A 16,419-nucleotide genomic window follows, 5' to 3' on the forward strand; every position below is an offset into this window, starting at 1 on the left:
GCGAGACCCTGAGAAGGGCACTCCAGCCATAGCAGCCCCATCGCCCTCTGAATCAGAGGAAATAGATAACCTGGGCCGTTTTGCAGATCGATCAGCCATTAGCATCTGCACCTGAGAAGCCAAGTTCGCTACAACAGCAGCCAGATCAGCCCCCTTGGGGGATGCAGCAGCCCCTTGGCCCCCCACCAGGGTGGGAGGAAACTTGCAATCCTGAGAATCCATGCCCCAGTATCAACTGAAATAAAGGACTGCCCCTTTAAGACCGCGGCGAGCACAGCCCACCGCACACTACTGTATGTACCGACCCCCGCAGGGATAAGGAGCAAGGAAATACAGGATAAGGAAGGTAAAAACCTGGAGAGAGCACACAGCTGCTGCCACCGATCGCTGTTCCAGTGAAAAAGGAAGTGATGCAATGACTGACCGCCCTATATAGCCTATGAAGGCTTCACAAACATGGCCGCTTGGCTGAGGGAATCAAGGCAACAAGAAAATGGCACCGACATGTGCTTGCAGGAGCGATCGCCGCCAAAATGGCGGTGTTTGGCGCCAAAACACCGCGCTGTATCACACAGGGCCGGTCTCCACAATTTGCCGAGAAAAATGGCGGGCCGCAGCAGCGGTCGCCGCACAGCATGTCTGATCCCAGTCTGCCCCATACATCTCACACAGCAGAGCAGGAGAGCCCCCCCCCCCGCAGCCCACAGAAAGGCAGCTATTCCACACAGGAATCTGACAGGGAGCTCAGCACTTACACAGACATGCGGGTCACACAGTCATCAGACTGACACCCAAACAGACAGGTCCCCACATAGAAAGTTACTTACCATTCCGGATGGCGTGGGGAGCCTTCTCTAGCGACCAAACCGCTGTACTAAGGACAGGGAGTGTCGCAGCCAGGACGCAGTGGACTGCGGTGCGAAACCGCAAATGGCGTCCGGTGAGGTAGCCACCTCACAGGCAGCATCCCTGCAGCGAACAGGGATGGGTCCTTCAATATGCCAGGGAAACCTGAGCTGAACGCTCGATGGCAGGCTGGGGAAACCCCTGGCACACAGCCCTGGGATCCAGGGTGGCCAGACCGAGACGGAGCTCCGCATGATCATCTTCATCCGAAGAAAACTAAACTAATGCTGAGAAAAAAAAAAACAGCTAAGTAAAAGAAAGAGAAAAATACTTGAAATAAAATCCAAGAGAGGATAGAAGGCTGAGACTGAAAGCCCCAGCACAGGAACAGCCAGCTACTCCTAAGCTAGGCAATTGAAAACTGAGTTGAGAATGCTGGAAGCAGGGAGGTATTGACTGAGGGGACCACCCCCTAGGGGTGGGATATGCTAAAAGCTTTGATATTAACAAATCTTGTTGCCTAGCTACTCCTGCGGAGCAAAGGTCAATTACCCCTATTAGTGAAGATTATGAAGTGGCGGTGACTGTCGGAGGACGTAAGAGAAATACAGATTTTTTTAACTTGCAAGCAACAAATGTCAGAAAAAGGCCTGGTCAGCAAGTGGTTACAATTTTCTCCTATGTTTGATTCACACCTACAGGGGGTCCACTCCATGCATTGTGTGTAAGGCAGCCTATTATTTCAAGGCTGCCCCAGTGAGAAAGAAGCAGAAAAAAAAAATTTCCCTTACACTTTACCAAAAAACATGCAGCGGCACCATGTGGTTTGATGTACACGTCAGCAGATATGTGGAAGCGCCATTAACAGTTAATGACACCACCAGGCGTCCGATAGGTCAGCGCTTCTCTGTGTGTTGAGAAAAGCGTGCAATTTTGCAGGTGTTACCGCCACAAAAAGACCTGAGCCTAGCCTTAAAATGATTCTAAAGGTAATTAAAAAAAAAATAACAAACACGTTGTACTTACCTGCTCTGTGTAATGGGTTTGCACAGAGCAGCCATGAACCTCCTCTTTTGGTGTCCCCTGCTGGTGCTGGCTCCTCCCCCATTCTGAGTGCTCAGCTTGCTATGGAGGCAATTATGCAAGCTCGCTCCCAAGCTGCGCATTGTGTCTCTTAGCACACAGTTAAGCTCAGCCCCCCACCCCAAACCCTCCCCACTGGCTGTGATTGATGATGTCAGGAGCCAACGGCTCCCACTGCTGCCTCTGAGCCAGTGAGGAGTCAGACAGCAGCAATGCTGCCCTCGTGCACAGCCCTGGAGCGACATCTTGCTCATATTTTTTTTGTGCTCGTTCACACTAGTGGCTGCAGTTGAGCTGAATTTTTACCACCACTCAACCACTTCCCTTTACCTGGAAAAGCAGCAGCTTGGAGTGCATGTAAATATGCAGCGGCGGTTACAACTAAAAGGGGGGGTGTAACAGTTGGGGGGGCAGTAAAAGCATGGCTTAACCGCTAGGGTTCACCGCACCCCCCCCCCCCAATCTCACGCGTGAATGAACCCCAAGGTAAGCGCCTATTTATGGCTAACTCAATCTACCTCAATTAGTAAGGTGAAACACTTACCTGATCTCAGAACTTTATACTTGGGTTTGGCTGGGCAGAAGCAATCAATTAGCAGAACCAATATCTGTATGCCAAACAAAACAGAGAATACAGATTTATTAAAAAAGGAACCAGTCAAGACAGAACTAGATAAGTTTCCATGGTGACATACATCAGGTCCAGTGCCGAACATGGGTTTACCATGTATCATGTTATGAAAGGTGAATTAGCCTTCATTCAGGGCGTCTAAAGACTTAAAAAAAAAATGATTAACAGGAAAGGGGGATTCTCAAAGTCTGCTGCCATTGTCTGCTGCTCTCGGGTGGCGGGAATAGCCGTCCCCACCAGGAGAAGAAAGTGATTATTGCAAGCGCTTGCTATAGCTGCTAGCAATATTTACTGTCTTCTCCCAGTGGGGATGGCTTGCCCGCCCCCGCCGGGAATTTGCCAGGCTGGTTGTTATCAAAGTGGATCGATAGATCAACTAGGTGCATTCAGATTGCCCATTAACGGTTCGAATCTTAGCTGGTTCCTGCTGAACCGGCTGAGATTCAAACAGTGTATGGCCGGCCTAAGCCTTCCACGTATATGTAGATGATAGAACCATCGTGGAAAGTAGAACATGTGCTTCAAAAAAACATGTCTTTGAAGCTAGCGAGTATAAAACAGAACAAATTGAAAGAAGATCCTGATTCGGCGGGGCTCATGGAGATTTCGCCAGGAGTCTTCCCAGACTGGTGTACCGCATCCGCTTAAGCCAGTCCAGAGCCACGAGAATGGCTGTGTGGTTAACTTTTTATAGAATGGAGTCTGGAAAGCATCCCACACAGAACACAGTGCCTGAAGGTCATTTATAGGGAATACCCACAAGGTCCAGTCCTGCATGATCCGGATGCATAGCCAGGCTTAGGAAAACTGTACCCGTTAGCAGCAACTGAAGAGACAAAGTTCCAGCAGCAACATACAGCAGGCTATTGTTAAGAAAAAAAGTGAGATAGATATATATATATATATATATATATAGTACAGACCAAAAGTTTGGACACACCTTCTCATTCAAAGAGTTTTCTTTATTTTCATGACTATGAAAATTGTAGAGTCACACTTCAAGAGGTAGTCACCTGAAATGGTTTTCACTTCACAGGTGTGCCCTGTCAGGTTTAATAAGTGTGATTTCTTGCCTTATAAATGGTGTTGTGACCATCAGTTGTGTTGTGCAGAAGTCAGGTGGATACACAGCTGATAGTCCTACTGAATAGACTGTTAGAATTTGTATTATGGCAAGAAAAAAGCAGCCAAGTACAGGAAAACGAGTGGCCATCATTACTTAAAGAAATGAAGGTCAGTCAGTCCGAAAAATTGGGAAAACTTTGAAAGTGTCCCCAAGTGCAGTCACAAAAACCATCAAGAGCTACAAAGAAACTGGCTCACATGCGGACTGCCCCAGGAAAGGAAGACCAAGAGTCACCTCTGCTGCGGAGGATAAGTTCAGCCGAGTCACCAGCCTCAGAAATCGCAGGTTAACAGCAGCTCAGATTAGAGACCAGGTCAATGGCACACGGAGTTCTAGCAGCAGACGCATCTCTAGAACAACTGTTAGAGGAGACTGTGTGAATCCGGCCTTCATGGTAGAATATCTGCTAGGAAACCACTGCTAAAGAAAGACAACAAGCAGAAGAGACTTGTTTGGGCTAAAGAACACAAGGAATGGACATTAGACCAGTGGAAATCTGTGCTTTGGTCTGATGAGTCCAAATTTGAGATCTTTGGTTCCAACCACCGTGTCTTTGTGCGACGCAGAAAAGGTGAACAGATGGACTCTACATGCCTGGTTCCCACCGTGAAGCATGGAGGAGGAGGTGTGATGGGGTGGGGGTGCTTTGCTGGTGACACTGTTGGGTATTTATTCAAAATTGAAGGCAAACTGAACCAGCATGGCTACCACAGCATCTTGCAGCGGCTGCATGCTATTCCATCCGGTTTGCGTTTAGTTGGACCATCATTTAATTTTCAACAGGACAATGACCCCAAACACACCTCCAGGCTGTGTAAGGGCTATTTGACCAAGAAGGAGAGTGATGGGGTGCTGCGCCAGATGACCTGGCCTCCACAGTCACCGGAACTGAACCCAATCGAGATGGTTTGGGGTGAGCTGGACCGCAGAGTGAAGGCAAAAGGGCCAACAAGTGCTAAGCATCTCTGGGAACTCCTTCAAGACTGTTGGAAGACCATTTCAGGTGACTACCTCTTGAAGTGTGACAGTTTTCATAGTCATGAAAATAAAGAAAACTCTTTGAATGAGAAGGTGTGTCCAAACTTTTGGTCTGTACTGTATATATATATATATATACACACATATATATATATATATATATATATATATATATATATATATATATATATATATATATAAATAATACATACATACATACATATATATATATATATATATATATATATATATATATATATATATATATATATATATAAAAAGTGCAAAAAAAAAAAAAAAAAAACAGATCAGGCTTAAGGCAGCAGAGCTGCTAGGTCACTAGCTGAAGAAAAAAACAAGGCATATTGGTAGCGAGTATGGAATTAGGACCGCAATACACAGAGGAGCCTTGATATGGGCGATGCGACATAAGCATATATTTGCAAATTTGTGCAAGCAAAACCTTGTTTTTTTTAATGTGAATTGTTAGGGTCAATTAGCTAGCTGGAAAATCTTTGCTTATTTGTGATGTGCATTATCCTTCCATGTGTACCTTACTGCAAAAGCTAGTTATAGTGTAAATATAAGTGGTGCGCTAAATCCAAATAAATATGAACAAATCAATGTACATAAATCATTGTGACCAAAATCATAATCATAAAGTCCCAAATTCAAGGTGATGAAACTCTTAAAATGATATGTTCTGGTGATATAAAATAACTGATGGTGATAGGTTCAAATGGTGACTTTGAAATCCCTCCACCTAGTGAAATTCCTCCTTACCGGACGGATATAAAGTAAGTGCAAATTATGACGTGTTTCAAATAACCGATTTCTTGTGACCACACAAAAAGAAAATAGTGCTCTTCACCGTGCATGCAATAGCCAAAAATGGCCTCTTACCGGAACGGTATATAAACAGCACTCTGCAAACTCATGGGGATGATCCAACTGCCTCTTTCCAGATAAATCAATGCGGTCAGTTGCCAGGGTTCAGCAGGGTTAATATCATCGTTTCCAACATGAACCTGCAGCACTCCGCACTAGGCCCCCGAGCCTCCGCCGTCTCCTGCTCTGAGCGCCCCCGGACTCCGCCTTCCCTTCTCAGTTTGCTGGATTTAGCGCACCACTTATAATTTACACTATTCATAATTTTTCTGGTAGCAGCTTTTTCACAGACCAGTGCACTTTTCTTTTTTCACATACAAAAGCTAGTTATAGGTTGGGGTAGTTAGCACTTTATTGTACAGTTGGCTGAATTGGATGCGGGTATGTACTCAATGCCTTCGCTGCCATTGTGCTTTTGCTGGGCATCCCTGTGCCATTAGGGAGGAGTGGGCTCCCTCCAGGCATACTTGTCCTCAATCTATCCACTGCTATATGTGCTCCATCTTAGGAGACTCTCAAAAACTATAGAGAGTTAGGACCACAGTACAAAGAGGAGCCTTGACGTGGGCACTGCGACTTACCCATATCTTTGCAAATGTGTGCAAACAAAACCCTATGTTTTTAACTCAAATTGTTAGACAGGGTCAATTTGGTTTGTTTTGCAGGCTGGCTGGTAAGTGTGCTGGGAAATCTTTGTGATATGTGTTGCTTTTTCCATGTGCACCTTACTGCAAAGGCTAGTTATTTTGGGGTGGCTGACACTTTTTTGTACATATTGGTAGGAAGAGTAGTTATCCAGGGCTCCAAACCAATCATCCTATGTACAACAATATAACCCGAAGGTTAAAAACAACTCAGATGTCCCTCAATGGACAGGACTGAAATAACTGGATTTTTGACTTACCATAAAATCCTCTCTCTTAAGTTCATTGACGGACGCAGTTCTCTCTGATTCATATCAGTAGGGTACACCCTCTCTTCCTGCATAGGATGTCAGTTTTGTATCAACGCAGTGTCAGAAAAATAACACCAACCCAACTCAAAAATAGAGGGGCGGGTACTGCGTCCGTCAATTAACTTAGGGCTCTTTCACACGGTCCACCTCCGTAGGCGGATCCGTGCTTCTCAGCAGGGATCGATCCGCGATCCCCGCTGAGCCGGCGGATGACAGCTCCGTCTCCGCTTGCAGTGCGGAGAGGGAGGTGTCAGAGCCCCCGTTGCTCTCTATGGAGAATCGGATGAGAGCGGACCGCCTGTCCGCTCTCATCCGATCCCCAGGACGGATGGAAAATAGGGTTTCCATCCGTCCGGATTTCACGGACAGGATCGGATGCGGATGGCAGCGGACAGGTCACCGCTGACATCCGCTGCTCCATAGGGCTGAATGGGGCATCCGATCAGATCTGCCTAAAAAACTGACAGGCGGATCTGATCGGACCGCCTGTGTGAAAGAGCCCTTAAGAGAAAAGGATTTTATGGCAAGTCAAAAATCCAGTTCTCTATCGTCCATTGATGGACGCAGTTCTCTCTGATTCATATCAGTAGGGACGTCCCAAAGCAGTGCCATAAAATGAGGGGTGGGAACAGCAGAAAAGAACAAGTCCCCAAGGCTAAACATAGCCGACCAGGCAACATAAGACTCATCAGAACAAAAGATGAGGCCCACCTGAAACAAAAAACAGTAAACACCCTCAAGGAAGGCCAAAAGCCCTCCAAACAGCAGCCAGCAAAAAAACTTGCGGCCAAAAAGAGGCATCTTCAGATGCAGATGCCAGCACATCCTCCTTATAAAACGTGGTAAAGGTGTGAACAAATGACCAGGTAGTCGTCTTGCAACCCGAAGCACACATGCCTGCATGGCAAAAAGGCCCAGGAAGCACTAGGCGCCCGAGTAGAACGCGCCAAAACAGGGAAAGGTAAGTCCTGACCCTTAATTGAAGAAGCCTGCACCACTGACCGTCCAATACATCTGGAAATAGTCACAGCAGATGCAGGCAGCCCTATTCTTGGGCCATCCGTGAGTACAGAGAGCGAACCTGACTTACGGAAAGACTCAGTAGTCGCCAAGTAAACCCTGAGTGCCCGAACTATATCCAGAGTATGCAGCGCACATTCTGTAAGACGAGGGGGGCTTAGGACACAAGGTGGTAATACAATGTCCTCTTACAAGTGAACACTAGAAACCACCTGCGGTAGGGAAGGACGGATCCGCACAATCTACCACTTGGCCCCATGAAACCAACATATAGGGAAAACGAGAGGACTGGCATCCTATGCAGGAAGAGAGGGTGTACCCTACTGATATGAATTAGAGAGAACTGCGTCCATCAATGAACGATAGAGAAATGAACATTCTAACCAGAACATTTAAACTAATCAGCAATGAAAAAAGCCGGCAGTTGGAGCTAGGAACTCCAGGAATCTTTGACAGATCCAAGAAGCCAGTGTATGATTCCATCTTGTAATGAGGCCATTCCTAACTAGGGTTCCCCCAGATGTTGCTAGGGGTTCCTTGATGGACTATGATGGTGCCTGCATAGTGCTGAGGCCAACGATACTTGGCAGAGACAGCGGCTGGCCCCCCTGATTATGGCAAGATGTAAGACTCAAAGTAATACATATTAATAAGTCTCCATTCACACTACCGCGACTTGTCAGGCGACTTGTCAGCCTGACAAGTCGCGGTTCATGCAGTGCTACAGGACCCGTTCTAATAGAAGCGACACAAGTCGCTCCGACTTAGAAAAAGGGTCCTGTACTACTTCGGGGCGACCTCGGAGCGACTTCCATAGACATTCATTATATGAAGTCCGTGCAAGTCGTGCCGAAGTCGCGGTGCACGTGACTTCACGGGTCGCCCCAGAAGTCGTGCCGCTTCAGTGTGAATGCGGTCTTAATCCTGTGCTGCTCATTAACTAAAAAATAATAATAATAATAGTCAAGCCATACTAATCACTTATGTTGTGAACCAACTAGTATATCTCTTTCGTTTACTTGGAATGTTATATATGTTAAATTTAATTGAAACCTGTTTGATGTACTCAAAAGTCCTCTCTGTATGCGTATTGTTTATGCCCTTATATTTCAGCTTGTACTTTTGTTTGTTGTACAATTTACCATTTGCAATAAAATATTATGGAAAAATAATAATAATAATAATAATAATAGTAATAATAATAATAATAGTAATAATAATAAGAATAGTAATAATAATAAGAATAGTAGTAATAAATAATAATAATAATAATAATAATAATAATAATAATAATAATAATAATAGTAATAGTTGTAATAATAGTAATAATAATAATAAATAAGTAATAATAGTAGTAGTAGTAGTAGTAGTAGTAGTAGTAGTAGTAGTAGTAGTAGTAGTAGTAATAATAATAGTAGTAATAATAATAAATGTAAGCTTGTCGTACCAAACCAAGAATCAGTCCAATCATCAAGGTGGCCATGATGAAAATGATGTAAGAGCCCCAAGCAGACATTCCCAAAGGGCCTGTCAAGTAGTTGTGCGTTTGCTAAAACAAAAAACACAAAAAGGATGAATGATTATTAGACAGCAAACAGTAAAATCCCTTTAAAAAACAATAATGGGTCTTTTTGCCTGTTCATTAGATATCAAGGAGTTTCACTTTAACGAAAAGAAGTGATGCTTAACATGTAATAAAAATCAATATAAAAAGACTACCAGCTGAAAAGAATTAACATATTTTGTCCTCCAGCAAAAGCGTCTAATGGATTCAGTGAGGTCAGCCTGTGCTCAGAGTCATTAGTGTGACAAGCTGACACATTCTTGGTTCACAATACAGAGAAACAACATGTTACACTCTGCAAAGTCATCAATCTGACAAGGTCACTATTAAGTAAAAACATACACCAGCCATGTGGCACTTGTTGTTTAAAAGGGTCAGTCCACCAAAAACTGATATTTCAGGTTTTGATAGATTCCAAAGAGTTAAACCACCTAGCAAATTCCGATGACATTCAGGGACTCTAGCAGTGAGATCTCAGCATTTGACTTTACACGCCTGTACACTTGCTGTGGTCTGTGGGTCCCATTCTCCCTTGCAAAATTCTCAAGTGATTGATTGTAAAAGTTAGAATTATTTTTTTGTTTTTTAATAACAAACATGTTATACTTACCTGCTCTTTGCAATAGTTTTGCAGAGAGCAGCTCCAATCCTCCTCTTCTTGGGTACCCGGCTGGCGCTCCTGGATGCTGGCCCCCACTGAGTGAGTGCCCCAGAGGAGGCTACCTGCTCAAATTTTTTCATCAAATTAGGTCAATTTGTATTCTGCTAGATATTTTTGGTAAAAAAAACTCCTAATCAGTATATATTGACTGGTATTGGTATGCACAAAAGTTATCGCGTCTACAAACTATGGGATACATTTATTAACTCTATTTTTTATTGTTTTTTTTTAGTAATGGCGGCGATCAGTGATTTTTAGCAGGACTGCGACATTGCTGCAGACAAATCTGAAACTCAGTGACACCTTTTGGAGATCAGTGACACCAATACAGTGATCAGTGCTAAAAAAAAAAATGCACTGTTACTGTATAAATAACACTAGCAGGGAAGGGGTTAACACCAGGGGCGATCAAGGGGTTAAAGCGGAGTTCTGCCCCCCCATCCAAAAAAGAAATGTCAGCGGCTGTAGCCGCTGACTTTTAATATTAGGACACTTACCTGTCCTGGAGTCCAGCAATGTCAGCACCGCAGCCGATGTTTCCATGTGCTGGCGCCGCCATAGCCGGTAAGGGAACCCAGCAGTAAAGCCTTGCGGCTTCACGGCCGGGTCCCTACTGCACTTGAGATGCACTAAAAGATCTGTTTTTCAGCGTACCTGAAACACAAGATCTCTCTCTTCCTCTGAACGGCGGTGTGCATTGTTTACAGATGGCCGTTCTGTTATTCCACCCAACGATCAGCGGGTCCCAGCGGCCATCGCGGCTGCAGGACCAGCTGATTGACTCTTGCTGTGTCCAATCACAGCAGGAGCAGTGGTCCGGCGGTGCAGGTGCCCCCCGAAATCTTGTGCACAAAATCACGTACATGTACGTGATTTTGTGCAGACGGGCCGACTGCGGCAAGCGGTCCGGTAGTGATTAAAGATCTCCATAGGTGGCACTTTAACAATTTTTACAGGTTACCGGTTTAGAGTTGCAGAGGAGGTCTAGGGCTAGAATTATTGCGGCAATACCTCGCGTGTGGTTTGAACACAGTTTTTATATGTGTCTGCGACCTGCGTATGTGTTCACTTCTGCACGGGATTTACATGAAAGTACCGACGTAAATACACTGTGGGTGGTCCAGAAGTGGTTAATTTACTTTTTACTATGAAGAACGCAGAAGGGTAAGAGGGGACCACTCAAAAGAGGGCAGGAACAGAGCAAGCAACATACACACTGGAGTTCTCAAGGGGGGGGGGGGGATTATAGGTCACCATGAAATCCCTTTCTCTGAGTTCATCAAAGGACACAGCGGAGATCTTAATCTCTGACCGTTGGGTTATGGTACCACCTTCAGCTACATCACTAACCTAGTCTCAAAATACCAACCAAATCGTTCTCCTCGTTCCTCCTAGGACCTCCTTGCTCTCGAGCTCCCTTATCAGCTCCTCCCAAGCTCACCTCCAGAACTTCTCCCGAGCCTCTCCCATCCTTTGGAATTCCCTACCCCAATCTGACTATCTCCTACTCTGTCCACTTTTAGGGGGATCTCTGAAAACTTCTCTTCAGAGAAGCCTATCCTGCCCTCACCCAACAACTGTAATTTTATTTTCTTCATCAGCCCACCCCCCACAGTCATTACCTTCTATATCACTTCACCCCCCCCCCCCCTTGTAAGCTCTAATGAGCAGGGCCCTCAGATTCCTACTGTATTGAATTGTATTGTAACTGTACTGTCTCCCCTCATGTTGTAAAGCGCTGCGTAAACTGTTGGCGCTATATAAATCCTGAATAATAATAATAATAAATAATAATAGGTGCTTCTCTTGGTGCTCATTATCACAGCCAATAGTCTTCCATGGCTCGATTTGCAACTTATACAAGCACTCTAAAGATGGACATATCCCAGTGGAATTGCATTTGAAAATTTTGGAATGTTCAATTTCCGATTGGTTAGTGGGGTCAACTTTCATTTTCGAGTAGAACGAGAAAGTTTGAAGAACAGGATGAAATTTTTTTCTCAAAACGAAATTTAAAGAGGTTGTAAACCCACTTGTATAACTTTTCCCTATAGGTAAGCCTATATTAAGGCTTACCTATAGGTGCTATAAATATCTCCCAAACTTGCACCGTTTAGGAGATATTTACAGTGCAAACTGCCGATGACGTCATCGGCGCAGGCTCTCTGAGGGAACGGCCAGTGCCGTGAACGGCCAGTGCCGTGCATACTAGCTCATTATGCCTTTCTCTTTACAGGGCTTTTTTTTTTTCTCGTTTTTTTTTTCGACTTTACTTCCTCTTTAACTGTGAACGTGGTTTTTGTTCTGAAAAATAAGTACATGTTGTAATGAAAATGGTTGAATACATCAGAGAGTCTATTCAATTTAGCAGGCCTGGACAACATTTTAAAAGACAAAGTATAGCCAAAGCTATTTATGCTATACTACTGCTATGGATCACAGGAGTGGGCACATCATTCTGCACTCCTGTGACCCAATTTCAGACTGCAGTGGGCTAAAGCCCGCTGTCTGCTGACTTCACAGAGCCAGTAAAATCGAAAAACAAACACAAGGGTGCACCGGCCGAGTGTATTATCCTCCACAATGATTTTATTGTTAAAAAGGTATAAAAATACTCACAAACAAGTTCTTGGTACAAGTATATCAAATGGATGTATTGCCATCAGCATCAGAACCAAAGGGTGTATTGTCCTCAGAAGCTTGAAGGCTTACGCGTTTTGTGGCTTAGCCTCTTCCTCAGAGCTTTGTTTGTGAGTATTTTTATACCTTTTAACAAAATCATTGTGGAGGATAATGAACTAGGCCGGTGCACCCTTGTGTTTGTTTTTCGATTTTAGTGGTCTCAGACTACCCGGGTCTTGTAAGGGGCTGCAAGGTCGAAGCATTCAAGAGCAGCCAAGTAGAAGGTCTTCGGTAGCCGCAGGGGTGTGGCTGGATGTGGTTTGAAGATTACCTCTTAGAGCGCAGGAGAACTTTTTTGGTCACAGAGGCGGTGCAGGCTCTGGAAAGCGCTCGACTTTAAAGTCGGGATCCTCCCAGATGCCTGAAGTGGCACCTGTCTCAGACTCTCAGATCCGCTGAGAGCCTGAGCCAGCCACTCCCGCCCCCTCCACAGCCCAGTACTGCAGTGAGCCCTGAGAGGGACAAAGCAGAGAGACCAGCTCTCTTCGCACTGAAGGACTGAGGAATCAGCAGACCGATGCTGCATCCATCTAGGTGAGTATGTAGGTTTTTTTTTTATATGTAGGTCCAGCTGTATGGCCAGCTTCAAGTGCTTTGAGCATGTCCCAAGTGCTACCTAAGGCCGGCAGCTGTTATCCCCACCAACAATGGTTCTGCAGGTGGGACACCCCCCCCCCCCCCCACCAGTGCCGGGGAAAAGGTCATTTACAGCCCAAGGTGAACATGCCAAATTGACCCCCCCAAAGACATATGAGCATTATGTGTGTCTGCAAAAATGCCCTACCCCAAAAAAAATCTGCACGCTTAGCTCATATCCTCTCATTCCGCATATGCTCCCAGCACAAATCCCACCACCCCCCCTCCCCCCCAAAAAAAATTCTACCCCTCAAATTTCCCCTCAGCACAAATCCCCCTCCCCCCAAAAAACTCCCCTCCTAGCAAATCCCCCCCCACCATATTACCTTTTCTAGCACAGCCCACCCGCCCCCCAAACACCACTTCTAGAACACCTCCCAAATTTTCCCTTCCAAATAGAAAACCCCTCCCCCCCCAAATTGGGCCAAAGGCTTTAATGAGATAAAACTGAGCATTTTTGTAAGTTTTATACAATCATTGCTCCTTGTGCAATAGATGCATTTGGAAGTGATGCCAACCACCTAAAATTAAGAAAAACACTTTGCTGAGTATTGTTTTCTGCTCAGTCACACATCTTATTACTATTGCCCAACAACCAGGGGGAACATGCATTCAAAGAGATGCATAGGATTTTTCTTTTCTGCAGAATCAAACTTGCCTAGGTGGATCCTGCATCTGTCCCCCGCCAGCTCCACTCAGTACTCAGGGCTCCCCGAGTAGAGAGCTGGTGACTGTCAGTCACTGCTGTCTGCTCTGCCTCCCTCGCTCGCTCACTAGAGTGCAGAGCTGTGGAGGGGGTGAGAGAGGCCGGCTCAGGCTCTTACTGAGAAGGTGATGTGTCTTCCCCTGGCCTGGTGAGATCAGATCTGTGGATGCAGTGTGTGTGTCCTGTACAGTGATAGAGGGGACCCAGCCAGGGAGAGGTTCAGCACCTACCTGCTGTCTCCACATGTGACAAGAGCGCCACTCCTGGCCAAACAAGGAACTGCACTTCACCTACTGAGAGCAGTGCCACGAGGAGCTTTGAGGAGTCCAATTCAGCCGGTCATAGAAGGAGTTGTTTGGATGCGATTGGTTTCTCCCTGCCAGACTTATCAATATTTTGGGTGTTTTTGACCCTGTGGGGTCTAAACAAGTTGGTAAGAGTACCTTGTGATTCTGTTTGGTGGCGGACTTTCCTGATTGCACCCCTCCATTTCTGAGATCCATGTGGACTTTTTTTTTTTGTTTACAAAAGATTTTATTAGAAAGTCAGTACAAAAAAAAAAAAATTTAACTTTTACACAGGTCAACAATGTAACATCGCATCTATATATAAAAATATATTGCATAGAAAAATACTCTGAAAACATAGCAAGTGTGCAACAAACGTTGGTCATAGTATAGCAGAATATCAAGTAGTCAAATACACATGAGGGGTCAGAACTGTCAAGTTAGACATAACTTATAGATTAAGAAATATTAACTGGTCCAACACAATTGTCCCAAGAGTCCCATTTAGCATGGAATGTCGTCATGGAGCTATGAAGGGAATGAAAGATTTTTTCTGTCAGTTTGATGCATTCCATCCTGGAGAGCACCTGAGACCATAATAGAGTATCTGATTTCCAATTACAAGCTATCATCCATTAATGGAACACATCAAAGTATGAATCAGATTGGATGTAGACTTCGGGACACCGGGGACTTTTACAAAAAGCAAGCATGTCTTAGGGGAGAGAGAGACCTCTGTCCCAGCCAATTTGGTCACCAGTCTCTGTGCCTGATCCCAAATGGGTCGCAAATATTTGCAGCTCCAAAAAATATGTAGTAAATTACCTTCTTCTGGACAGCCCCTGAAACAGAGGGGAGAGACTGAATCGTAGAAGGAGTGAATCAAGGAGGGAGTCAAATACCATCTTGTAACTACTTTTAGGGGTGTCTCCCTGCATGCACTAGAACGTGAACATTTACGCATGTTTGAAATCATGTGCTGCCATTCTGGAATGGAGAAACTACAGCCAAGGTCTTGTTCCCATCTAGTCATATACTTGTGTTTATCTGGGAGGGTACTAGTAACAATATGAGAGTAAAGGCTAGATATAAGCCCACGATCCCTAGGAGAGGCGGAGCAAATGTTTTCGAAAATGGTAAATGGAGGGTTTAGTGTGAGGAGGTCCTGTGATTGAAAAAAATGCCCTCACAAGGGTATAGTGGTCCCTTTCAGATCTGGGAAGACCGTATAAATCTACCAGTTGTTCAAATGTACAAAAAATATTGCCTATGGAGAGCTTTTTGAGGTTCACCAGCCATGTGGACTTTTTAACAGCACTCGGGACTTTTCCCTTCTTCTGTCAGCAATGTTTGCACATGTAGATTAGCGTGACACCATCTCCTACCATTTTATTGAAGATTTTGTTTCCTTGTCTTTTTGTGTCAGCTGCTTTTCCTTTTAAAATATTTTACCGTTTGCTATATACATTTTATGTCAATAGTATGATTATAGCGCAGCAATTCTATCCTGTTTCTTACTGAGAAGGCTGACCCGGGTGTCGGTCAAGGGCATGTGGGTGGATCCCGATTGTCGCAGCCTGGACTGGCTCTGTGACCTCAGCAGACTTCAGCCCGCTGTCTGCTGAAAACCGGCCACAGGAGTCTCCTGTGATCCATAGGAGAAGCAAAGCCAAACAAGCTTTGGCTGTACTTCTCCTTTAAGCATGTTCTGTATAAACAAAACCTTACGGTGCTCATACAAAAGGTGCTCATCAAGTCTGAGGACTTGATTAGGAGTGATAATAAGCACTTCCAACAAAAGCACTCATTATATAGCACAGAAAGGTCTTCCGACTTAAAAATCAATGTGTGATGAGGCCAACCCACAGAGAAGAGAGAAATAAATGATGAATAGATAAGTGAACTTTCACTATGAATCCTGTTTTGGTCCCTACAGCCCCTGAAATAGAAGAAAACATGAGTACTAGAGATCAATCCATTTTCATAAAGCCCTGTCTACCTCAACCCAAACGGTTTATATTCTGTTCTGCTGAAGACATGCCGCTCCTGACTGCTGCAACACGGCACTGTTTGGGGATAAGAAATCTGCTCCGAGTGAGCATCTTATTCACATCTTACACAGCAAGCAAAAAAAAAAAAAAATTAAATTTATATAAATGAAAGCTATACTTAACCACTTTACCTCCGGAAGATTCACACCCCCCCCCCCCCACTTCATGACCAGGCCATCTTTTGCTATACGGCACTGCATTACTTAAACTTACAATTGCGTGGTCATGCAATGATGTACCCAAATAAAATGTATGTCTTTTTTCCCCCCCCACAAATAAGGTCTTTTTTTTTTTTGTGGTATTTG

The 16,419-nt window shown here is 44.7% G+C and overlaps 1 protein-coding gene across 1 annotated transcript in view; it reads right to left on the bottom strand.

The window, feature by feature from the left end:
• TMX4 (thioredoxin related transmembrane protein 4) overlaps positions 1-16,419 on the bottom strand; it is a gene marked incomplete at its 3' end in the record, with an annotated part of 111,710 nt that overhangs the window by 15,112 nt on the left and 80,179 nt on the right. The window contains exons 6-7 of the mRNA XM_082250618.1: positions 8,975-9,076; positions 2,474-2,537 (exon numbers count right to left, since the gene is read on the bottom strand). Of these exons, the coding sequence (XP_082106744.1) occupies positions 2,474-2,537; positions 8,975-9,076 (166 nt within the window). The remainder of the gene's footprint in view (positions 1-2,473; positions 2,538-8,974; positions 9,077-16,419) is intronic.

Source organism: Pelophylax lessonae (genome assembly GCF_965119305.1).
Source record: "Pelophylax lessonae genome assembly, chromosome: 3".
Taxonomy (NCBI): domain Eukaryota; kingdom Metazoa; phylum Chordata; class Amphibia; order Anura; family Ranidae; genus Pelophylax; species Pelophylax lessonae.